The sequence below is a fragment of the Condylura cristata genome, unplaced genomic scaffold (assembly GCF_000260355.1).
Source record: "Condylura cristata isolate star-nosed mole 26May11 unplaced genomic scaffold, ConCri1.0 scaffold00010, whole genome shotgun sequence".
Classification (NCBI taxonomy): Eukaryota; Metazoa; Chordata; class Mammalia; order Eulipotyphla; family Talpidae; genus Condylura; species Condylura cristata.
The window spans coordinates 34,498,909-34,526,064 of NW_004567111.1; the positions used below are offsets into that span (position 1 = coordinate 34,498,909).

The 27,156-nt window shown below is 35.4% G+C and overlaps 1 protein-coding gene across 2 annotated transcripts in view; it reads right to left on the reverse strand.

Moving 5' to 3' along the window:
- ELF1 (E74-like factor 1 (ets domain transcription factor)) overlaps positions 1-27,156 on the reverse strand; it is an 82,491-nt gene that overhangs the window by 26,061 nt on the left and 29,274 nt on the right. For both annotated transcript variants that reach the window (XM_004680119.2, XM_012723281.1), the window contains exon 2: positions 8,650-8,935. In XM_004680119.2, the coding sequence (XP_004680176.1) occupies positions 8,650-8,721 (72 nt within the window). In that variant the 5' untranslated portion in view covers positions 8,722-8,935. The remainder of the gene's footprint in view (positions 1-8,649; positions 8,936-27,156) is intronic.

The window sequence follows — 27,156 nt, forward strand, 5'->3', positions numbered from 1 at the left end:
AAAAAAAAAAAAAAGATGCACCTCAGTTCAAGTGTTAGAGCCACGGTTGAAATACTGTGCTTTGTGTCTGCTGGCCCCAGCAGAAATAAGTATTTCTGAAGAAGTCTCACTTCTCTCTTACATGACCAAGGAAAAACAGAAAGGTCTAAGTAAAATGGTCTTGTTTCAGACTTCCCATGGTAATATTTGAAATTCCATCTAAATCCTTGAGGAGTTGATTTAGTTAAAGTTAACTCTGATTTAAGTTTTTCATGACAATTGGTCTTTAGTCTTTGCCCAGATTTTCTTTTTTTCAGCCAGGATAAATAACAATTTTGCCATGGCACATCAAAAAGTAAGTCACTGAAAACAATCTCAGTTTTCTTAATTAGAATGGCTACTTTGAAAGTTTAAGATACTGGTCGATAGTGGGGGGGTAAGGGATGTTTAAGTATGAACAGAATTAGTTACAAGATCTAAAAAAAAGGTAGATTAAAGCAGTTGCAGTAAATTTTAGTCAGGTTTAGCGTTCACTTAAAACCTAGATAATAAATATCAGAAGTCACTAGCAGATTGATAATGTTTTAAACAGAAGGATTCTACATAAATCAATTTAAAATCATAGAGACAATTCCTGCTTTCAAAAAAAAAACACTTTAAAAATTTTACATGTCATGTATAAAGCACAGAATAAATGAGACAAGGTATTCCTGAATACAGGAAGTTTAGATATACCAATGCTTTTTCCAGAATGTAAAATTCACACTACCTTATAGTTATGACATCAATTAGAATCACCCCCAAAACAAGCCTGAACCAACCACACATCAAACTATGTTAAAACAACCTTACCATATTACAATATTAAGAGTGTACCCCTATAGAAGGAATCTGCCAGATTTTAAAAATCCTGAGTGACAAATTTAATGTCATTCAGTTATTATTATATTCTAATGTAAAAAAAAAAAGGTTATCTTGTATAATCAAGCTCTTCAACCTGAACTGGCGAAAAAAAATTTTTTTTAACAGTTGAATGAGTTCATTTAATAGTATCTAAGTCATAAAAATTGTCTTTATTACTTCACCCATCTAATGCAATTGAGTAGGTGCCCTCCCTGGTTGCCTACAGGCACTCAACTCTATTCCCATCAACACTAGTGCCTGAGTTCAATCTCAGCCAGGGAGCTGACCCACATAGCACAGCAGACCTTGCCCGTCTCACTTGCTGCTCCCCTCTGCTGTGTGTTTCAGCACATTGGCCTATTTTGCTCCCCACTCTCTCTGGTGAGTCCTCTCACTCCCAGCACCTCTGGCCTATAGCCCCGATCTTCTAGGAAAAAAAAAAAAATTTTAAATAAAAAAAAAATAAAACGATTGAGTAATAGAATAGATACTAAAACACCACAAAATTTTTAGTATCGTTTCTTGATTTAACTCAAGTCGTTAATATAGTTACTATAGTACCAATCATTTTTTAAAAAATCATCTCTCAGATAAATCTTCAATACAAAATTATTTCCAAATATGCTTATATTTGGGTTCAAGAGAGAAGGGGGAGGAACCAGTTGTTGAACTACTAAGAAAGGAAAGGCATAGAAAGCCATAAGATAAGTCTTTAAATTTTAATCTAAAAATATCACCTTTTAGGAGAAGAGATTCTTCTCTAACTCTGATTTTCAGAGTTAACTGAAGCTAACTCCCCTGGCCCATACTTGAATGTTCCTTTATATTTTATAAAAATGATGTGTTTATATTATCAATTATTACAATATAAGTTTTGTTAAAAACTGGCCTATTATATTATTTTTTTAAAAACTGGCCTAATACTGAGAATTTTGGTTATTGTGTTTAAAATAAATACCTGATTGTATAATTTATTCAATACTAGGAACATCAGATTTATGAATATTATTGAGGGCATCACTAGTTAAATTCATCCTCTAACAAACTCTTAAAATCAGTTTTCATTTTAGTTCACTACATCAAAGGACAGTATCTTTTTCAGTATTCTTGAAATAGTGTTGAAGATGATTATGGTTTAAAAACAAAAGCAAAAAAAGGCCAGTAACCCAGTAATGCTATCTGTTTACATCGCGGTTTATCCTTTATACATTACGTGAAATGGAAAGGAGGTAAAAATTGTCAAGATTACATAGCTTAACTGAGACACAAAGAGGTATTAACTTACACAGCAAGGCTATTCTAGGTGATTTAATACCTTCTGCGAGAACAGAGGTTTCTAATATTATTCCAAACAAAAAACTGACCAACACAAACCTCATTAAAATGATAGCATTCTTGGGCCCTCCCTGGTGGCACAGCAGGTTAAAGCACAGCACTAAGAAGCTTAAGCCACTTCCGCGTGAGTTCGATCCCCACCTGCTCCGGAGGTGACCACATGGTGTGGCAGACCTCTCCTGACCAGCCCGCTACTCCCCTCAGCAGTGTACTTCATTGATCTGCCTGTTCTGCTCCCCGCTCTGACTCTGGTGAATCCTCTCACCCTCCGCATCTCTGGCCTGTACCCCAGTTCTGTATGAATAAATAAATATTTGAAAAAAAAAAACAGCATTTTTTTAAAAATGAAATTGTATCTTTTTAATTAAGGTAACGTTGACTTACAATGTTGTATGTGAATTAGGATTATATGTTCCCATCTCTTCAAATGTACATTATCACACCACACCCACCATCAAAGCACCCACAGTCCTCCACCATAGTCACTTGGGACTCCTTTACTCCCCACCTTCCCATTCTCCCGCTTGTAGCCTGAATTCTTCAATAAGATTTCTAGGGTTTGCTTGGTTTAGTTTTTGTCTGTTCCTTTGTTCTGCTTCTTTAGATGCCAAAGAGTGAACTCATCCTGTATTTGACTTTCTCTAGCTGACTTTTTTTTTTTTTTGAAGATTTATTTATTTGTGCATACAGAACTGGGGTACAGGCCAGAGGCTCAGGGGCCGTGAGAGACTTCACCAGAAACAGAGTGGGGAACAGAACAGGCAGATCGACGAAGTACACTGCTGAGGGGAGCAGCGGGCTGGCCAGGAGAGGTCTGCCACACCATGTGGTCACCTCTAGGGCAGGCGGGAATCGAACTCATGCGGAAGCAGCTTTAGATTCTCAGTGCTGTGTTTTAACCCGCTGGGCCACCAGGGAAGGCCATCTATCTGACTTCTTATTCTACTTAGCATAATCCCTTCCAGTCCCATACATGTTGTCACAATATCAAGAGGTCATCTTTTTAAAGCATATTTAGTGTTCCGTTGCGTGTATATGCATGCATGTGCACACCTACCACATCTTTCTAATCCACTCATGTTATCTAGGTACCTAGGTGGGTTATTTTCATAACCTGGTTGTACGACAACAGCATTCTTTTGAAAGATATACAAAAGGGGTAAATACAATGTGGTATTATCTACACAATAGATTATTATTCAGCAATAGAAAGAAAGTAGTGCTGATACATACTACAATGGAAATAAACCTTGACAAACCTTACGCTTCAGTAAAATAAGTCACAAAGACAATACATCCTGTATGACACCATTTATTTATACAAAATGTTGACCCATAGAATAAGAAAGTAGATTTGTGGTTGCCAAAGGGTGGAGGGGAGAAGAATAGGGTATAATTCCCTAATTAGTACAGATTTCTTTTTGGAATAATAAAATGTTTTCAAGCCCATTATGGTGATGGATATATACAAACCTATTTATTTGCTAAAAATCATTAAATTGAAATTCTCAGATAGTTTTTTTTAGATATACCATGTAATTACCTATCAAAATAAATCATATCTTAATAAAATTTATTTTTTAAAGGTATACACTGATATCAGGCACAAAAATTGTTAATCTGTCATTACACTAGCAAATTAACTAATCTAAGTATCATTTTTCATTTGCCAAAATCAAAAATGCAAAATTTAATAATATTTTCCACATGTAAAACTACTTTTTACCACTTACACATCTCAATGGTTGACTCAAATAGAATGGAGACAAACTGGGTTTCAATTCCCAGCTTTATGATTACAGGTCAGCTACTTTCCTTTTGTAGGCCTCACTTTACTCTTCTGTAAAATGAGAATCAGAGTATCTACTTCATAAGATTGTTAACAATTAAATAGTAGGGACCCTCCCTGGTGGCACAACAGGTTAAAGCAGTGACACTATGAAGCCAGCCACAGCCACTTCAGTTGGGTTTGATCCCCAGCCAGGGAGCTGACCCATATATGGCTCAGCAGAACTCTCCTGTCTTGCCCACAGCTCCCCTCAGCCATAAATTTCAGCTGTGAATTTCTGCTCCCCATTCTGTTTTTGGTGAATCCTCTCATACCTCCATACCTCTAGCCTACCCCACTTCTTGTATGCATAAATAAAATTTAAAAAATTTTTTAAATGAGAGAAACATTCTACTGTTGTGGAATACTTCTTCTTTTTCAGTTATCATATACACTGGATCTTCCTTCAAGGCTGGTTCAGGCCTTCCCTGGTGGCGCAGTGATAAAGCACAGCACTGAGAAGCTAAAGCCATTTTAGCATGAGCTCAATTCCTGCCCAGGGAGGAGACCCACATGGCATGGCAGACCTCTCCTGACCTGCCCACTGCTCCCCTCAGCAGAGTACTTTGTCAGCCAACCTGTTCTACTCTGCATTCTGTCTCTTCTCACTGCCCCTGCACCTCTGGCCTGTACCCCAGTTCTGTATACATAAATAAATAAATCTTAAAAAAAAAAAAAAAAGCTGGTTCAAACACACTGCAGTTCAAAGTTTCCATTATCTCTATCCCAGCACTCTGTTTACAACTGTTGTGCTGATTAGTGCTTGTTAAAAACGCAGGAAAACTCTGTTACCCTTAAGCTTCTAGGAATCAGCAGCCTGAACAAGCCCATTGCATTTGACCTATGGGATTGTATAAAAATATTTGTTTCACTTTCCCAAACATGTCACCAAGATTTTCCCTAGTAAGCTAATTCTGTTAAGCATAAGTAGCCAAGAACTACTGAGTTCTACTTTCAGGAACAACTGACAAACAGGTACAATTTTATTACAAAATTATGAAAAGCGTTGAACTACCAGCTAGCTGTTTTTTGTTTTTTGAAAATATTTGAGCATGTAGTCAAATTTCTTCCTCCTTAAAATCTTCTAGCTACAGCTTCATGTTTTCTTCTTATCCTCATACATTTATCAGGTAAACTCTTATTTAGTAAGGTCAAGTTAAGGCACCTTCAAATGAACAATATACACTGGTTTGTATTATTCAATTCATTGCAGTGTACTGTTCTCCTACACAAGTGTCTCATTTTTACCTAAAAACATTCTCAGTTTGGACAGCAAGAACAGACTTTTCAAAGACTTATCAGTGCCAATGATGTTGATATTTCCTTTCCAACCCCTACCTCCACCCCAGCCCAAAGGAATTCTTCCAAGTTAATTTGAAAGAGTATGAATTAATATAAGGGAAATGACTAAGGTGGTGACAGAGGTTAAAGATGTCAGTTTCCTCAGAGAACTACATTTATAACCACAGACCATAACAAAAAACAAGAAATATATTCTAATTTGGTGTCTTTACACACTGACTGAATAAGGAAAACAAACCAATATAGGGTCATAGAACATAATTATTTTGAAAGACACACCTTTTAACTTAAAAAGCTAAAAATTCCAACAGAATTTTTATGCGATTTAGCAAACTAACTCTAAAATTAACTCAACTTTCTTTCCCCATTTTCTTGGGGGAAGGCTATCAGCAGATATCAATCTAAAATTATACTAATGAAAGTAACATAACTGACAGTGTACAAAAACAGTTAAATGGAACAGAACACATTATAAGTGAAAAAATGATGCCTGTGCATATGGCCATTTAGTATATAACAAAGGTGGTAGGTGTAGTGTGTAAGTCATAAATAAAAACACACAAATAGTGAAAGATCAAGATCACCATTTGTGGAAGGGAGAAGCTGTCACATCCCTCTACCTCACATCCTATTACAATAGATTTCATGTGGACTGACGGGTGAAACATAAAGAGAATATCTCAGGGGTAAAGAAAATTTGCCTAAACAGAAACAAACAGAAAAAAGAAGAAGAAGAAGAAGAAAGGTTGATAATTTCTTTTTACATAAGTATTTAACATTTTTACTATAGTTTTACTGCTTCCCAAATGAGAATATTCATTGCAATCAAGTTTGTAATAGCAAAATACTGTAAGAGCCAGTTGTCCATTAACAAACATTGATAAAATAAGGTACCATCCATCATGTGGGAAAATAATGTCAAGCTAGTGGATCAACACACAAATATTTATAATGAATGGAAACAATTTACAAAAAAGGTTTTTATACACGATCTTTACAAAAAGATAGGTTTGTATGTATGTACATCATTCTCTTGTTTAATCCTTTGCCTAAAAAACTACTCTTTTTGCTTGGCAGTAGATGGTAAATGAATACATGGTGGTGAGTGTGGTGTGTTACATACACTGAAGTAAGAAACTGCAACTGAAACCTAGATGGTGCTGTAAATCTTTTAAAAAAGAAAAGAAAAGAAAAGAATTGATATACCATGTCCATAGGTTGAAAAGCTTAATATTATTATACTGCCAATTCTCCCAAACTTCATCCATAAATTCAAAACAATCTCAACAAAAATTGAAGCAGGCTTTTTTTGGATGGGAATTGACAGAATAATTTGAAGATATATGTGGAAAAATAAAGTAGAAAATGAGGATAGAGACTTTCATTATTTATTTTATATATTTTTTTCTAATTAGGTGTTGTTGTTTTTTAATAATTGACATGCTTTAACTTTTCAGTTAAGAAATATATAGCTAGCAAGCAAACAAGGAAGAAGAGCCTCAAGTTAGGTAAGATGCTAATAAGGATGACACTACTGGATATACTCCCCTATGTCAATGAACAAAGTTTGCTATACTCATAGTCACAAACTGAAGAACTATAAACTTTGCCAACTGCTTCAAACATTTAGATACTGATTATAAAACAGTAAGACCGGCATACATCATCACAAGCATTCAACTTCATTAGTGAAAGTCCAACTGATTTGATTCAAAGTACAGGTCCATTACTAACTAGGCATGTGAAAGCCTTACAAACTAACATATAGTTTTTTTGTTGGAGATAAAAACTTAATACATATATATGCATTCTGAATCTCCCTATTCAAAACATCACTAAGCTCATCAAGATCAATTAAGTGCATTATATGTAATAATGGTATCATTTTGTGTATATTTTTAAGCTATGTAGACATATGTAGGAATATTAAGCCATAATGTAAAATGTAGTTCTCACATCAAAGTCACTGGACCGCAGCATACCAGTGAGCCACTTAGAACTCTATCTTCTGTGTCCACCTCACCACATCAAGCCTGGGATCTTTCCTCTACAAAGGCTGCACAGTAAACACAGTTTCAAACCTTAACATATACAGAAATATCCTGCTTTAAAATAAATTCAAAACACTTTCTTCTCCTAAAATACTTTCTTCTATTATCTTTAGATTAAATCCATATAATTAATACATTTTTAATTGGGAACAAGCAGTCCTCTTTCAATCTTTTTTCCTCCCTAGCTAAAGCTCACCTTGATTTTAAGATACCTTAAACCAAATTCTCACCTTTTGTAGATTTATAAATTAACTTATTCTATCATTGCAATAGGTAGTACAGGTAAGAAATTATAATGCCCAGACCAAAATAAGAATCAATTTCATTGTAGATACTATGCTTCTAAAATGAAAGTATGATACATTATATATAATAATAAATCTATTTAACATAGGTATTTGGGATTAGACTGTCAATATGTAAATCAACGTTATTAGGCATATTTCAAACCTACCAGTTCTCACAATATTTTTCCCAATACACTGAGTCTTTCTAACACACCATTTCTCCTACATAGTACTCTATATTCCCAATAACCTGTTCACAAATGAAGTAAATTATTAAGTCCTAAGAAACCCTAGGTTCTTGCTATAAAAAAAAAAAAAAAAGGGGGGGGGGAAGGAATAGAATTAACTTAGACTCTATTCTCAATATCTCATGGATGTTTTTTACATTCTAGAAACAGTAATTTACACATATTATAAAGTTCTATGAAGCCTATTTAGAAATTCTTAAAACCTAGATTTCATATGAGGAAATCTAGATCTAGAGAAGTTAAGTAACTTCCTCAGAGTCACATGCTTTGGACTGAAATAATGTATGACTATGCTATGGGGCTGCTGACATGTTTTTGTATGAATAGCTTAAGGCTATAAATATTAGACAACACATTAAAACTGTATAATAACAACTATTATAATAAATCCTATAATTAATTAAAAAAATTCAAAAGTCTTATTAGTATGGTCTCTAGATCTTTGAAATAATTACTTAAGGAATTTACTATTACATCTCATCTTGCAGAAAAACAAGCTTAATTCCAAAAATATTGCTTCTTTGTTACCACATCAATGTGAGAGACAAGAGTCTTTCTTAATGAAAGAATGAAGTCATAAGATCCTATTACCTATACAAATTTTTAATACCTTAAGTTTTACATTTAATAGTTCCTGTTGAGTAAATAATTTTATGAAACAAATAGAAGTTATAATAATAAATTTATTAAAATACAATTTTCTTTGGATCTCATACCTGTTGTTCATCCTCCATGACGTTACTAGCAAATTCAAATACTAGGTCGTTCTGTTGGACAACAGCAGCCATAATAAAGCATTCCTCCTAGAGCCACATGAGAAAAATTCCCAACAGGTCCAAGTATCAGGCAATAGAGTCCAGTGACCAGCTGAATAAAAAAGTCCTCAGTGAAGTTACTTATAACCAGGTTTTCTTTAGGGAAGGTGCTTGAAATTTTCTTAGTTCACTAGGATAATTCTGAGGCACTATTTTCTGAAAGTTTTCTTCTCTAGAACTTCTTGGCCTGAAAAACAAAAGTTTAGGTTTGTAGTGAGAAAGTAATCATACAAAGTTATTTTTTATGAAAAAGTAATCATAACAGTCTGATACAAAGGACAGTACTCTTTCTGTTAATATTTTTAAACATCACAAGACTGAGGAACGCAGGCTGGTTTTTTAAAGTTAGAGGTTTTATATGTATATAAAACATATAAATATACATATTCCATTCCTGTTAAGATCACTTCTAATTACTGAAAATGAAGTCCCTCTGCTGCCCACACCTCTCCCAGTTAAAGTACTGGGAGAAGGGGGAAAGTCACCAGCAATAAGTAGGTTTGTAACCACAATAAAAGTATAAAAATAAGTTCCTTCTTTCCATTAACACAGCAAGTCACATACATGGGAACTGCTAGTCCATGAGTAATTTCATAATGTATGTTCTTGCCTTAATAGAAATATTCAGACATTTTCCCTATTAGGCCCAATATATGTAAGAATTTAAAATGTAATATATCTAAAGTTTACTATATACTGTTTTAAGAGTTTTGGAAATAAACAGAAATTAAGAACTATTCTTTCTGTTCTTTCAAAAGGTTTCTGATAAGTAGAATCCTTTACCAAGCTTCAGTCTGTCTTCAGAGGCTTCTTTTTTAATGCACTGAAATGTATCCTTATCTCTAACACAAGCTTGCAAGCAACAGGAAGGAAACAGCACTTGACCACGTCATGGCAAATTAGAACATGCAAAAACTGCACTTTACAATAGAAAAACAGAAACTCTACTTATGAGAGAAAACAATTTCACAGCCGAGGGATGAATGCTTTAAAAAGTGCCTCCCAGGGATGCTTTTATTTTATTTTTTGTTTGTTTGTTTGTTTAAGTTACCACTATTAACAAAAGTAAGTGGAAAATTTTAAGAGTTTATCACAATTTTATTAAATACTGCCTTTTTACAGTTATGGCCAGAAATGTAACATGATTAGACAAAGATATTTTAAAATTCTCATTAATAACATCTAGTTCTTTGAAATACAACTTTACAGAAACAAGCTTAGAAATAAACTGAGCTGGCAAATCAGTCTCCCTGAAAACTTAACTCCAGTTAGTATATGCTAGTCATACCACATGTTAGAGTTCCTAATTTCAGCAAAACCAATTCCTATATATTCTGGATTCTAGGGGTCAGGGATGACCAATTTCCCTAACTGTAAATCAAAATAAAATAATGGTTAAGAATCCAATCCAGGCAATATTTCAACTCACTAAAATAAATTCTAATCCAGCAGTTTTCCCATGCACATCCAACCCCACCCCTTTTAATAACAGTTAAGACCAACATTGGGAAAGTCTTTTAACATATTCAGGTAATTTGTGAACAATATACCATATTCAGTGGGGTAAAAAGTGCTGTATCTAAATTGATCAGATATATATAAACAGAAGACATATATTTGGTCTTGGAAAAATAATACCTGTAATCTTTTTCTTCAAATACATTCCCTAGCCCCATTTTTCTATCTATACTATACCTGCCTTCTTAAGGTTCTCCACATAATCTATATTTATTCCTGCCTCCCTTCTCGATTCTTATTACTCAGTATTTCCAGAATCTTCTCCCACTTCTCAACACTGCTTTAAAACTTTTTCATTCTTCCATTCTAAACTTAAGTCTGATTTCTTTTACAAAGCCTCACAACCCCTATGCTTTGACTGTTAATAATTTTTCCCTTCAAAAAATACAGCATTTGGGGCCCTCCCTGGTGGTGCAGCGGGTTAAAGCACTGCACTGAGAAGCTAAAGCCACTTCCGCATGAGTTCGAATCCCGCCTGCCCCGGAGGTGACCACATGGCGTGGCAGACCTCTCCTGACCCGCCCGCTGCTCCCCTCAGCAGTGTACTTCGTTGATCTGCCTGTTCTGCTCCCCACTCTGTCTCTGGTGAAGTCTCTCACTGTCCCTGAGTCTCTGGCCTGTACCCCAGTTCTGTATGTACAAATAAATAAATCTTAAAAAAAAAAAAAATACAGCATTTGTTGCCCAAACTGACAAGTTAGAACAAACAACCACCATATGAAAATTATTCACCCCCAGCCCAATTCAACTGAATGTATGAGTGCTTATTATTTGCAAAGCAATGTGCCAGGCACCAAGATAATTAGAGCAATAGTTTCTGGGTTAAGTAACCACTGTCTAAAATTTCTTCTGTGTGTACTAAATCTGTGTCCCCAAAGTAGTAATAAAAATGACTATCTTAATGACAGATATTGCTTTTTAAAGGTTACTAAATATGTAAGTTATTTCTAATTATATTTATTTTTTTTAAAAATTACGGTACTGGGCCCTCCCTGGTGGCGCAGCGGGTTAAAGCACTGCACTGAGAAGCTAAAGCCACTTCCGCATGAGTTCGATTCCCGATTCCCGCCTGCCCCGGAGGTGACCACATGGCATGGCAGACCTCTCCAGACCCGCACGCTGCTCCCCTCAGCAGTGTACTTTGATCATCTGCCTGTTCTGCTCCCCACTCTGTCTCTGGTGAATCCTATCACTCTCCACATCTCTGGCCTGTACCCCAGTTCTCTATGAATAAATAAATAAATCTTAAAAAAAATTACAGTACTTTTGGTAAAGAGGTTATAGTTTTCCTAAACTTGAAATTCACAGCAAAGAAACATAGCCAGATTTAAGGGATGTTTCCTGATGCAAAATTTTCTCTGTATTAAGCTAGATTACAGGATTTCCAAAATCCATTTGTTCCTAAATACAAAGTGACACTGTAACAAAAATGTCAATATGAATACATCTATGTAAAGTTGTTTCACTTTCTTTTCTGTTGCAATTATGTACTTTTTTATTAGCACTTCCACCTCTTTTGCTTTAGTAGTTTTTCAAAGATCACAAAAAAATAGGGACAAGCAATTAGCCTGCCCACACCTTATACACTACTGACATTTTTTGACAAGGAACCAAAAATTAGTGATTACATGACCACCGGCTCTTTAAGGCAGGAACACCTTTAAGAGGGTGGGAGTTTGCTTTTATTCATTTCCTTTCAAAAGATCATAAACTGAAATTTAAAAGATAAGCTTTTGCATTCTTATACTGTCTTAAATACACCTCTGATCCTTTATCTTCTTGCACTCTTTCCCACACCTCTTCTACGAAGACTTAAGGAGTATATAATAACCAAGGTGGTTCTTGGGAAGAAATTTTCTGATTCTTGATTCAGCACTATCATAACAGAAGTGTTACATAACAAAGATACAGTGTATTACACTTTTTTGGGTAAAAATGGCACTAAACATCTTGATCACTGGGCACTGAGTCCCTGTGCCCAAGTTCTCAAGTCTGAGAGCATTAATGAAGAACAACTAGAATTCCCACTTCTAAATTAGGACTCGGTGACTACAATGCACAGGCTCATTTCTAAATGTACCCAGCCAAACCATTCATTCTAAAACAAAGTTCTAAGTGAATATATAAATCAAACTGGGGGGAAAGAAACTTTCATCTCTAATTCAGCTCTTTATAAAAATTATTTTATTTATTTATGCATGTAAGAACTGGGATGTAGGCCGGAGGGCGCGCAGATGAGGGGATAAGTGGATTCACCAGAGATAGAGTGGGGAGCAGAACAGCCAGGTCTACTGAAATATACTGCTGAGGGGAGCAGGAGGTAAGACAAAGAGGTCTGCTGTGCCATATGAGTTAGCTCTCTGGCTGGGAATCTGAACTCAGGCCTCAAGATGGTAACAGAGCTGAGACTTAACCCCTGTGCCACCAGGGAGGCCCCTATCATTTAATCTTTATAAAAGAACAAGGAATAATTTAAGTGAAATTTAAGTGAACACAAAGACTTACTTATTTGAAGAGGTTGTCTTGTTGGATATACCCCAAATTATAAAATTTCCTAAACTGGTTCTCATGTCTTTCAACTGGGTTAGGTCCATGTTCTTATTCTTCAAGGACCTAACCGCTTATCATCAAAATAAGCTTCAGATTTAAGGCAAAATAATAAATCAAACAAAACAGTTAAGAGTACAGCTTCTATAGTCAGATTACTAGGGTTTCAATCTTGCATGTAACTCTAGACAAGTAACTAAGTGTTAATTTCTATAAAGTATATTAAACCAGTTTCCCCATTCTGTAAAAATGGGTATAAATTATACCAAAATGTACAGTAATTGTGAACATGCATAATGTATGCAAAGAATGCCTGGGACATACATTTTACTGAATAAATATTAGCTTCATTTAATCTAAGGATAGCATAAAAGATATGTAACAGGTGCATACCAGGTAACTAATTATTCCTTAAGCTTCATTTCCTATTTCCCAGGAGTGTCTCTTATCACAGCTATTTACCAGACTCCAACAAAGAACAATTATTAACAAAAGTATAATTCTATTCTAGTATCTAAAAATTTAGCACCTATTTGATAAAGCCAACTGCCTCAAGGCAGGGCTCGCACCCTGTCTGGTAAACTTCCCTTGACACAGAGTTCCATTATGCCCCTGTTCTAAACAGAGAGATTTTATAGATTAGAAATACAAAACCTTATGCCTCATTACTGGCTACTAAACTTAACTCAAAACAGTCAAATTTTATTCAAATTTTTAGAAAAGGTTCAGTATTTATAAAACCTTGAGTCAAAAAATCACTTTTTACTATTTCTAACACTTGTGTCTTACAAGTGATCAAAATTACATTTAAGGCCCTCCCTGGGGTGGCGCAGCAGGTTAAAGCACTGCACTGAGAAGCTAAAGCCACTTCCGCATGAGTTCGATTCCCGCCTGCCCCGGAGGTGACCACATGGCGTGGCAGACCTTTCCTGGCCCGCTCACTGCTCCCCTCAGCAGTGTACCCCTCAGATCTGCCTGTTCTGCTCCCCACTCTGTCTCTGGTGAAGCCTCTCATCGCCCCTGAGCCTCTGGCCTGTACCCCAGTTCTGTATGTACAAATAAAATAAATCTTTAAAAAAAAATTACATTTAGGTATCCTTCAAAAGGGTTGTAGCCACAAGGGTCTAAAAAAGCATTAATTTATATTATTTTTAAAAAATCATTACTACCATTGGGGAGTTATTTGGCTACCAATTCATTATACTCATTATGAAAATTAGTACAAGAAGCCAGTCAAACAAACAAATAAGCAAAGAGACTTTAGAATAGCTAAAGAATTAGAATTCTACAGCAGATGTCAAGTATCTGAACAGAAACTACTTTTACATGGACTGCTATCCTACTACAGTCCCTTTTCAACATATAGACATGTCCATAAGAAAAACATGCGTACTGAAAAGTGCATTACATTAAAATAAATACAATTAAAGAAAATAGAATGAAGAAAATGAGAGAAGCTATGCAAATTAGTAAGCAATAAGTATACATTTCATTGTCTAGAATCCTTATAACCATAATTAGAGGCCTTGTCATTTCTTTTCTACTATGGTGAGAGTTTTGTTCATTTGTTTTAAAGATTTATTTATTTATGCATACAGAACTGGGGTACAGGCCAGAGGTTCAGGGGCGGTGACAGGATTCATCAGAGACAGAGTGGGGAGAAGAACAAGCCGACTGATGAAAAACACTGCTGAGGGGAGCAGCGGGCCGGTCAGGAGAGGGCTGCCGCACCATGTGGGTCACCTCCAGGGCAGGGATTGAACTCATGCTGAAGTGGCTTTAGCTTCTTAGTGCTGTGCTTTAACCCGCTGCACCACCAGGGAGAGCCCATATGATGGGATGCTTTATATTAGCTCCCAACAAAATGAAAATATAACTTCAGTAGTATCAGATAAATTCTGCACTATCTACCAAGGGCCTTCCATTCTCAATCTTAAAGTTGGGAAACTGGAAAAGATCTAAGGATTACCTAGGACAAACAGCTAAACTAGGACCTAGAATAATCTGACTACCAAGGTCACACAATTAATGGCAAAAAAAAGAAAAGACAAGAGAGGCCCAGGCTCCCAAATTCTCCATTCATGCCCCAATAACAACATTAACAGAACTTCAACAGTATTTTTCTTTAGAATATTTGAATAAGAAATCCCTTACACAAGTATCTGTAGCAAAGTTCTCTATACTATCCATACAACCTTCTGATATATGGTAAAAAAAATTTTAATCATATTTTACCTGGGAAAACTAAAGCAGAATGAGTGTGTAGATTTTTCTATTACTGCATTAAACCTCAAGTTCTTTCTCAAGCTCTATTATATCATACTATCTTGTTTTACCTTCACCCAGTCACAAAAGTAGGAACAATAAGCCTTTTACAAAAGCTGTTACAACTTAATAACTTATTAAATACTGACACCTTCCTTGCTAGTTCATTCACTATAACATTACTATCACTTATACTTGTTAAATGTGGATATTGGAAAAAATGAAAAACAGACCAAGACCAAAATATAGCCAGATTTGAACTTCTTTGGTAGGACTATTCTTGTTGAACAGTCAAGAAGAAAAAGACACCCATTATAAAATAAATATCTCTAAATCATATACACAAAGTAGGGAACCCAAGTCACTATCATAAGAACAAATCATTCCCCATAGCATATATTCAGGGCTCTCATAATTTAATTCAAAAAGTAAATGTTTCTATATCATTACTCCTTCAAATATTTATGGAATATAAGGAAACCTAGAAAGCTTTAAAAAGCATCCATGGGGACCCAAACAAGTACCATATGAATTATCCCCAACACCTTTTAGCTTTCCTGCCTTAGGCATTTTTCATCACACGTGGAGGAGAGGCAGGGGAAGTGAAGGCTTAGAACTTTTTCAAAATTTTAGTTTTATTTTATGTGAATGAAGCACAAAAGTTGGTGGTTTTTGTATAGAAAGTTTCAGTCAAGCTTCTGATGACATATGCAAAGTGAAGCAGGCCTTGAAACCTAATAAGTTCACCTTAGCTTTCAACCACATTAAGGTTAAAAAAAAAAAAAAGTCAATAAGATCAAACCAAATAGGCTGATTTCTCTATGCCTTCACCTTTTTGCTGACACCCAGATGAACAGTTCCAGGGCTCAGAGGGCAGGTTGCAATTACTCACTCTTCAGACCTGAAATTCCAGTTCTTTCACATTGTTCTCCACTTTCCATCATTGGCCACTTGGGTCTACTTGGTATCAGATTACACTCAGGCAGCATTTATAGCACCTTGCAAAAACAGCCAAACAGATCACATACCTAGACCTGTCCATACCTGTGGTTTCAAGATTAACCCTTTTCCTGAACACATTTTAAAAACAAGATAATTTATAGCCAAAAAGAAATATCCAACAGTAATTTTATTCTGCTTTAACTTTGGCCATTAAAAAAGCTTAACTTTAGACAGTGGTAATATCCAGACATCATTATTTGGTGCTTCTTATATGTAAATGAACTGACTGAAGAAATGCTCTACCTTCCAGCACCCAAATTTTGAACTCTGACAAAAACACACCTATTCAGGGAACACAAACACGCTAAAATATGCTTATCAGCAAAACCTGTTCAGGCAGTTAAAAAATTTCTCTATAACAAGCAAGAATCAACTTGTAAGGAAATTCTACATCATTTCTGTAGCTGTTTATTCTCCTGCCTACATTTCATCTAAGAAAAACAGACTCCTATACAGTATTTCCCTCATCTGAGAACACCTTGGAATTGACTCGGGATAAAATTGATTCTGGGTAAATTTGCTTAAAGTCCCTCAGGAAATCTACTACATAGTCCTCCAACTCCCTTATCACCTAATAATCACCTAGAAGAAATGAATTTGTTCCACTAGGAACTCCCTAGTGGCCTAGGGGTTAAGTCTCAGTGCTATCACCACAATGTCTGTAGTTCGAGTCCAGCCAGCAAGCTAACCCACACACTGTGCAAAAAAACCTCTCCCATCTTGTCCGCTGCTCCCCTCTGCAGTATATTTTAGTAAATCTGCCTGTTTTGCTCTTCACTTTGTCTCTGATCAATCATCTCAACCCCTCACCTCTGGCCTTTACTCCCCTCAACATACCACCAACTGAAAGCAAAGTTTGAAGGTCATATAAATAGATTAAGGTCACAGACTGCATTACCATGGGCTAGCTGCTCTATGTAGACACCTGATGGGTCTTTACTACCCTACTCTAGCTCCCACCTCCATCTGTTCTTCACTCTGTAGAAGGAGTTAATCATCAAAAATGACAATATGATCAACTTGCTTCTACTATAATAGTTGAAACTAATCAGTGGTTTCCACTGCCAATAGGAAAAACTTCAACTCCATTACAGGGCTCAAGTGGCTTTTCCTGATGTGGGAAAAAACTATGAGAAAAATGTGGCAAGTCAGATTTGTAAAACAGGATATCTGAACACCTGGACTGGAAGAGTAAACAGGAATAGTCCATAAACCAAACTGAAAAGTACACCTTTGTCACAATTATTCTACTGTTCACTCCTATCTCAAAGTAGAGATTCTAGCATTTCTTCATTTTATTCCCTCATGGCCTCAACTCAACTGCAGTATTCAAGAAGCCCCAGCCCAATCCCTCTAGAACTCTGCAAGTACTACCACCTCTTCCCAGAGGGACCCATCTGTGCTCTGGCACACTCAGATTTCTGTGTGTGTCCTTGGATAACCAAACCTTGCAAGCCTGTGGCATGTAAGTCATAAGGGAACCAGACTTAGAATGTAAATTCCTGAGAAGGAAAACATTTTCACAAATCACCAACAAATGTGATGGACTTTAAGATAGCTTATACACAAAATTTTCTGCTCCCTAAATGTGAGAAGACCCCTAGTGACCTACTTAAATCTTTATAGCATTCCTATTTCTTCTTTAAATAGAAAACTGTTACATTAGTTTGAATGTAACATAACAATTCCAGTGCCACACATCAAAAGCCTTAAAATGAAATTCCTTCCTACAATCAATCACCCTCATAACTGGCACTCACAGAGATTCTAAACTCTAGCATCAGAAACTTGAAGCAGCAATCCCTCAAGAATGAAGATTAGAAACTGAAGGCAGAGGCTTAGTATTGTAATATTATATACTTAAAATACAGCCATGTAATACTTATGGATTACACATTACTGTATTTTTCTATTGAACAAACCTTAGAAACATTATCAAATACTACTCAGAAGTAACATGAAGATTTATAGTAAAGAATAGTTAAAACGGGACCTTCCCTGGTGGCGCAATAGGTTAGCATGCAGAACTGCAAGCTATCCCCAGCCACTTCAATGTGAGTTCGATCCCGGGGCAGGACGTGACTCACATGGTGCAGCAGACCTCTCCTGTCTTGCCCACTGCTCCCCTCAGCAATGTATTTCATCAAGCTGCCTGTTCTGACCCCCAACTCTGTCTCAGGTGAATCCTTTCACTGCTTCTGCTCCTCTGACCTGTACTCCAGTTCTGTATGTATAAACAACTACATCTTAAAAAAAAAAAAAAGTTGTTAAAATATTAGGCCCTCCATCTTTCAGAATATAATTTCTCAATCAATTTAAATCATGTGTGTCCATTTCCATTACTGTTAAGTGCATCTACCTATGATCCTTATATTAGATCTTTGTTTTTCTGTCTATAAGATACAGTTTTATTACATTTGACAGATTATCAAGAGCAAATCCAAAAAATTCTACAATATCCAATTTAAGAGACTATGCTTCTATTGATTGCTTGCATATAAAAAAAAATCTGATAAATGTTTACTAACTTTCCCCTAAGTTCAGCACTATGGAAAATACAAAGAGATAATGCATGACCTTGTTCCCAGGCAGCTTCCAATCTAGTTCAGAAAATAAGGCTAAGAGAGACAACTGAACACGAAAAGGAAGAATATTTACCTCTTTATCCAAGGTTTCATTTTCCTAGGTTCAGTTACCTGTGATCAACTATGGTCCAAACAAAAGATACTCTGAGAGAGAAAGAGATCATATTCACACAACTTTCAATACTGTATGTTGTTATCATTTTTCTTTTTTATTATTATTGTTGCTCATGTCTAGCTGTGAAAAATTAAATTTCATCATAAGCATGTATGTATAAAAAAAGATATGATGTGTATATATAGGGATTGGAACTACCCAAAGTTTCTGACATCTACTGGAATGTTGGGACATATTTAAGTAAATGCCAATAAAGCTAGTTGGTACTACAATGCTTAAGGACATGGTCAAATGGGTCAGGGGAGCACGTCACAGACAAAGAAGGACCTAAATTAAACCTTAAAAAAGAAGGTAGTATGTGAAGATACTATAGGGAAAGGAAAATAAAGTACAGAAAGTATATGAACGCTGAGACACGGAAGAATCAAGAGAATCAATTCTAACCAAAATAGACTGGAAACAGGTAAGAGCTTGAAAAGAGCTAAGAGTTGATATTGGGAAGTAGTAGAAAATGTGGTTAAATATGCAATCTAAACCAAAGTATGGGAGTCTTGATATTGGGGCAGTGGAATTTAGGCCTGATTTGGTAAGAAGGAAAGTTTCTGGAGTTTTCAAAACAGGTTGCAGCAATATAGTGTGGCCTCTATGATTACAAAGCCCAATCAAGCCATGTATGCAGAATCTGTTAACTGTCATCCAAAATGAATGAGGACAGTTTAAACAAACATTCCATAGCTACTTGCTACATTGATAGCTTTCAGTTACCAATGTGTATACTATCCTCCTTAAATTCTTCATTAATTACTTAAGATACAGATTCCAACAATGGCTTTTACATTGAACAAGGCCTGGGAAAATTATTTAAAAAATACAAAAACTGGGCCTCCTTGGTGGCACAGGGATTAGTTAGGTCATAGCACTCTCAAGCTCTGCAACTAGTTGCATCTATGGATAATTCTATCGTATCTTTTAGTATTAAAATTTTTTGAATAATTATACTAATTTAGTGTTTAGATGAATAAGGATATGATATTCATGACAAAAGTAGTTTTTAAGTCCTTCAACAGAGTACTATCACAACATTCAAGGAATCTTTACTCTCTTCTAGGATGATGTTTAGAAGTGAAAATGTCTAGTTGACCAAAGAAAACTGCATTAAACCTTGCTCTGATTTATTTTATGCTATGGCTTTGTCTTACTCTTGCAAAATTCAATATTTCAAAGTTTTATTAGTAGATGTTACAGACATAAATAAAGATTCATCCAGGATTATGAAATAGCACAGCAAAGTTAATTTATGTTACCATTTGTTAGTAACACTTAGTGTTCTAATAAAAGATTTAAGGTTTGGCCCTCCCTGGTGGCGCAGCGGGTTAAAGCACTGCACTAAGAAGCTAAAGCCACTTCCGCATGAGTTAGATCCCCGCCTGCCCCAGAGGTGACCACATGGCGTGTGGTCACCCGCCCACTGCTCCCCTCAGCAGTGTATACATCGTCGATCTGCCTGTTCTGCTCCCCACTCTGTCCCTGGTGAATCCTCTCACCCTCTGCATCTCTAGCCTGTACCCCAGTTCTGTATGAATAAATATTTAAATAAAAAAAAAAGATTTAAGGTTTACTAAATAAAACATATATACTATTATACTTAAGTCTTAAACATGATGTTTTTATTTAGAAGAAATCATGACACTTATTCTCAAGGAGCTTAATTAAGAAAGAATCAATAACAAAGAAAACAATGATCATGTAAAAGAAGTAATAGCTACCACTTACATGTACCAGGCCTGACACTAGGTACTTTACTGTCATTTAATCTTCTTACCAGTAATATCCACCACACTTTATACATACATAGGGCATAAGGATTGACAGAGCCAACTAAATAAGAACAGGGATTCATTCTATCATGGCTACCACCTAGCTCCAATATCTTAAACAACTGGCTATGATAAATCTTTGTCAATGAAATATTCAGTTTCAGGAAGAGTTTGAGCTACTGTTTAATTTCAGCTCATAGTCAGCTCATTCATCTCATCAACAAATATCCAGGGCAGACCAACAATATACCAGATAAGGTCCTAGGAATACAACAATGAACAAACCAGACCAACATTTCTACTTTCAGGGGACTTGTAATCTAGTCTTTAAAGCATATGTGGCCCCTCAAAATATTCTTTATTGAAAATGTCAAGAAACAGGGACCTCCCTGGTGGCACGAGGGTTAAACTCTAAGCACTGTCAAAGTATACCAGCCACTGCGACATAATTTCAATCCCCAGCCAGGGAGCTAACCCACATGGCACAGGAGACCTCTCCTGCTTTGCCGGCTGTTCCCCTCAATAGTGTATTTCAGTAGATTTGCTTGTTCTGCTCCACACTCTGCCTCAGATGAATACTCTAACCAACCACACCTCTGCCCTATACCCCAATTCTTGCATGCATTAATACAAGATAATAAAAATAAATACAATCAATCCATGAATAAAAAGTTTGGGGTCTTTACTAGCATGCCTACCTCCCAACTATACCCAGGCAACTAAACATAGAAAATGTGACCTCTCTCCTACTCTAATGTAGAGGAAAAGTTGTGGGGGAAATGTTTTACCTCTCAGACAACCTGTCAGCAGATAAGGAAAGGGGAGCGGGAAATCTGGGGATAGGCAGAAAAGATACAGCTATTATCCTTTCCTCTATATTTGAGAGCCTTCAGAAATATTAATCAGTACTATCAATATAGTCTTATTTAACAACCACTCAATAGAGACTCACCTATCTGTCAGACACTGGTGAATGAGGTGGAAAGTCAGAAACAATGGCTGAAAGTCTTTCCCTATGGGCAATCCCAATGTACGAAATAAAAAAAATGTTTGCCACAGCGTACACTAGATTTAGCAAAAGTGGATACAAAACTTATTCCTCCACATTATTCTGTAATTATTTACTATGCAACACACCTTAAACTTATTAGGTATTTGCACACAAAAGAACCTTCTGCAAACAGATAACTACAGGACAATGTAAATAAGTCAATCAAGTGAATAGAAACTACAAAAGAAGTAAGAAACAGAAAACCACGAGAAAATAACACATGGGCCATTTCTTCAGAGTTAAGAAGAGGGGCTGTGAAAAGGAAAGGTAGTGGTCATTTCAGTTAGGATAAGCAAAGGTTGTATACCTAAAAGCATAAATTACTGAATAACAAGTGAAATAATACTGAAATAAAATCACAACCTTTTCCCTAAAAAGTCCAGGATCTGATATCAGAAAACTGCATTCAAATTCTACCAGTCACTAATTATATTGTCTTATATAAGGTCAACCTCTATGATCTTCCTTTCATTACCTTGAAGTTAAACCTGTTAAGAGTATATGTATACTTAACTTTAAAATCTGCAAAAGTTTTAAAGAACCTTGTTACACCAAAACACTAAAGGCAAACTAATGCTTAAGTACTAAAATTTTTAGGTGGAAATATACACTCATCATTTCATACAGATTGTGTATTATATATACAAATGTGAATACTAATTTCCTATAGCCTATAAAAATTTCACAAAAGTAAGCACATTTTTAATTACATAAGTTATATTTCCTATATCAATTATCTCTAATTATAATTTACACAATCCATATTATATAAAACAAACCTATAACACAACCAGAATTAACAAGTGACAAAAGTTTAATGAAACAAGCTTTATACTTAACTGGTCTCCCCAATGGGAAATTAAAGCAGAAACTGTATACATCTGTGTCTCTGTTCCTCTCATCGTGGTTTAACTGACAGGAAGCAGAGAACAAGATATGGCATACAAATGTCAAGTATTTCCTGCCCTTTCTGCTTCATCTTTAATGTTTAGTTTTATAAATAGTGCAATAGCTTATGTAAAAATGTATCAAAGTACGGTGTCAGAAACATAACATACTTAATGTTTATGAACACAAAGTAAATGAAAGGCATTTTGAAGGTAGGGTCTAAAAAACTCTTTATTACAGTTTTTTGATGACATGTTCTGAGGCATTAAACGCCTCACAAATTAATTACACATTGTGTAAACCACAATGATTGAGGGGGGGAAAAAATCAAATGTCTGAACAATAGAGTACGTCTTCAAACTATTTTGGATAAGTAACACTTGACCACCTAGACATATGACAACCCTACCTCAAAAAAAAGATAACTACCACACCCACCCCACCCTACCACCCTACCACCTTACCCCACCCCACCCCACCCCACCAGACACACACACACACACACACACACACACACACACACACACACACCCCTCTACTTGACTCAAAACAAAGCAGGGCAGTTAATTTACCTCTTTGATCTTTGGTCAAATATCTTTCTTCTCAGCATTTTCTCCAACCAAACTATCTCTATGACCTAGCTCACTTGCCTGTAGTTCCAAAATGTGGCTTATATTATTTACAAATTCTCAAATGGTGACTTCTTAACTACTTTAAGTCAGTTTAAATAAACTTCTAACTACAACTAAAATAGCAAAGCTCACTTTTCATTATGTCAAATTGCCTACCAAACTAATTATTCTTAAAAATCACCTCAACGCATTAGTCATATGCCTCATATTCTGTAAAAACTTGGGCACAATGCAATCATCTTCTCTACACAGATTGGTCAATTATTATGTAAGCTATAAACCACCAGGCGTTAGTGCTATTCTTCTCTAGGTCAATGTCCAAAATGACTCAATACTTTTAGGGCACATCAACACATCTCAAGCTTCCTATGACCTCTTTTTCCTAAGCAGAACTTATTATATACTTAATAATCAGCTTTAAGCATGGTACCATGCTTCCTTAAGTAGTATTTCTTAAATGAGTGGCTTGGAATACAATTTCTTTTTCTTTTTCTTTTTTTCTTTTTTTTTTTTTAAAGATTTTATTTATTTGTGCATACAGAACTGGGGTACAGGCCAGAGGCTCAGGTGCGGTGAGAGGCTTCACCAGAGACAGAGTGGGGAACAGAATAGGCAGATCGACGAAGTACACTCCTAAGAGATCTTTTTTTATATTTCAGCTCTATTTGCAAATGGATTGCCTCAGTTGCCTAATATTAGGTAGCAAGTGTTCCCTGAAACGGAAGGAAGTGTTCATTTCCTTCTGTAGCCCCTTGCTCTGATACTTGGCATAATCACCTCAAATGGCACAAGAAGTCTCAGAACATCTACAGAGAATCAAGTGTCTACTACTTCCTCAACAATCAACTAGACTAACAAAGATGTGCAACTATTATATTCTACCAAGTCTAGATGACTACTACACCTTATCTTCAATTTACTCCCAAGACTAACAGATTTGTCCTGTACCAATATATGTTTGTCTCTAACGCAAAAATTAAAGAATCAGATGTAACATCCAATTTAGAAAATCCACACAATAAAACATTTTGAGAAAACTGATTTACACAACAAATCTGATTACAAATTGTTATAAACTCTCTTAAATGAAAGAGCACATATTAGAATTAATCCTAATTATCCTAATTTAAATCTAAATTGTCACATTATTTTTCTCTATGCACAATTACGTGTTTTATGTGGTATATTTCAAACTTTATCATCATATTGTACATATTCTTTCAGCACCCTTAGTATGTTCTTTAAGGTGAAAAATTTTGATTAAACAAAAGGTTATTTGGAAAGGGTCTTTAAACATGAAACATTCTCTATAACTTACTGCATAGAACAATATTAGGCTTCCATCAACAAAATAATATCTAGAATGCACAAAGCAGTCTATCTTCAATGACACCTGTCACAAAGTATTCTGACCTTCTGTGAAACATAGATAGTCCACCTTAAGGAAGCCAAGTATAGAAAAAAACCTGAGAGGTAACCCCAAGTCTCTAAGTCACCTATAAAGTGCCACTGTGATGATTTCCATTATGGATTTGTTCTGAATTATCCAAAAAAAAATATTTCAGACCATGTTTGTCTTACAAACTTACTATTTTAATACATTCAGAAGCAACTCAAACATCTCCCAACTAACAGGAAAATGTTAATCAGAAATTGCCAGCTGAGAAATTCAATCTGCTGAAAGAAACTGTTACTATAAAATATATTTAAAAACTGATTATCACCAACTCCTCTAATGTGAAAATTAAAGTTAGTGTACAAAGATCCTGTTTGCTGTAGAGATACAGTAACTACCTTCTTCCGTTTTTTAATTCCTTTTTCTTAATCACTAAGTAATGGAAATACTGAGGTTGAGAATGGACACTTTTACTTTGAGAAATATTGGTTTCTTCATTAGAGAAGCATCAAAAATAGAAAAATGTTATAAAATAAGCTTATATTTAACATAAAATTTTAATATAATTATATTTCTACCACGTAATTGTTGGAAGTATCATTTAATTAGCCAATTCCTATTTTTGGACATTGGGTTATTTCCAACGTTGCAGCACTATTATAATGATTCTCAAGATATAATCTTCACATTCAAAGAGGATACTCTTTCAGGATAGTTATGAAGTAAAAATTATTTTCATAGAAATACTAAGTATTACTTGCCTTTTTTCATTGTGTTGATATTGACTAACAGTGCAAAAGCAGATAAAATCTCTACTACCTTACAGTGAGTCAAGGTTATGCCACTAAACTCCAGTATTCTTTGTACTCTTTACCAGTAGGCACATTGTTCAATAAGATAGTTTCACTTAAAGTGTCCTTGCTGAAGATTAAAAATTACTTTCTTAAATCTCAACCACTAAATACATGTCTTTTTCATTTTCTGACTGTATATGGGAAGTCAGAAGTTGTTTGTTGCTTACTAAAATAGAACAGCTGCCTTGAAGACAAGCACTAATTCTATCATAATTTGAATTGTGAGCTAAACTACCTGCTTCTTTGCAAGAACATCATTTTTACATGAAATAAACTACTTATTCAGAATTGGATGTTTGGCAGGTATTTCCCCTAAAATAAAGGATTTGTCATCAACGATAAAAAGCATGCTTTCTAATGAAAACCAGAATTTTGGAAAATGTATATCTACAACCTTGAATGTATTAATTTTTCTAATGAGAATGGTATGCTATGTTAACATGTGATATATTATATCAACATCTGGATTTTCTAAATGGCCAACGAATGACACTACAAAATCCCACATAGATAAAAGGTTCATTCAAAGTGAAAGGCAAATGAATGAAATTCAATGGTATTTTTTATTGTGGACAAAAAAAAACATTGATAGAATTTCACAATCCCTTTGCATTAATCTTTAAGGAACTAGTATTTGCTGGAGTTTTGATGCAGTATGAAAGAAAAAACCCACAATTATCTGAAGTGGATATTGGAAATATATCTCCCTTTTCCAACTAAACACCAACATAAAGTCAAATTTTCTACACATTGTTCAACCAAAGCAACACAATAGAACAAATTTAATGCAGTAGCAGACAGGAGAATATATTGATAAGCTGTCTTTTGTTACGCTAAAGATTAAAGACATTCTTCCCATATATATGTTTTTGTTTTGGAAGGCAGCTGTCTTTTATTAAAAACAAAAAAGTAGCATGGTAAGATATAATGGGTTTGTTATTGTTTAATAATTTAATGTATTAATATTTTAAAGTGTTTGTTTTAATTTATAATATTGGTAAATATTGTAAGTGTAATCCACACTGTCAAAAGGTCTTTGGGATCCTCAATTTTTTTTTTTTTTAAGATTTTATTTATTTGTGCATACAGAACTGGGGTATAGGGCAGAGGTGCAGAGGTGGTGAGAGGCTTCACCAGAGACAGAGTGGGGAACAGAACAGGCAGATCGACGAAGTATATTGCTGAGGGGAGCAGCGGGCGGGCCAGGAGAGGTCTGCCACGCCATGTGATCACTTCCGGGGCAGGCGGGAATCGAACTCCTGCAGAAGCGGCCCCAGATTCTCAGTGCTGTGCCTTAACCCGCTGCGCCACCAGGGAGGGCCGGCATCCTCAATTTTTAAGGGCATAAAGAAAATAAATTTTAAGAAGAAATAAAGGGCATGAAATTTGAAAGTAGTATATTATTACAAACAATAATTCATCAGCATATCACTTTTGCAACCTTTTAGGCTAGAGTTCCAGAACTATGTTAAGAGTATATGCATTTTTAGAGCATTTGATTGATACAGAACATTTGCCTGCAAGGTTTTTTCATCTTACACTGCCTATTAATAGAACACAAATATGTACATTTAATGGCACTATCAACAACCCATACCCCTTAACTTTTGTCAATATGATGGGCAAAAAAAGTAAGATAATCATTTAACCTGCATTCAGTTAGTAGCAAGTTCAGTATTTATTAAATATAACATTTTAATATTCTTCCAAATTTTAGTGATTTTTACTGTTTTTTTGT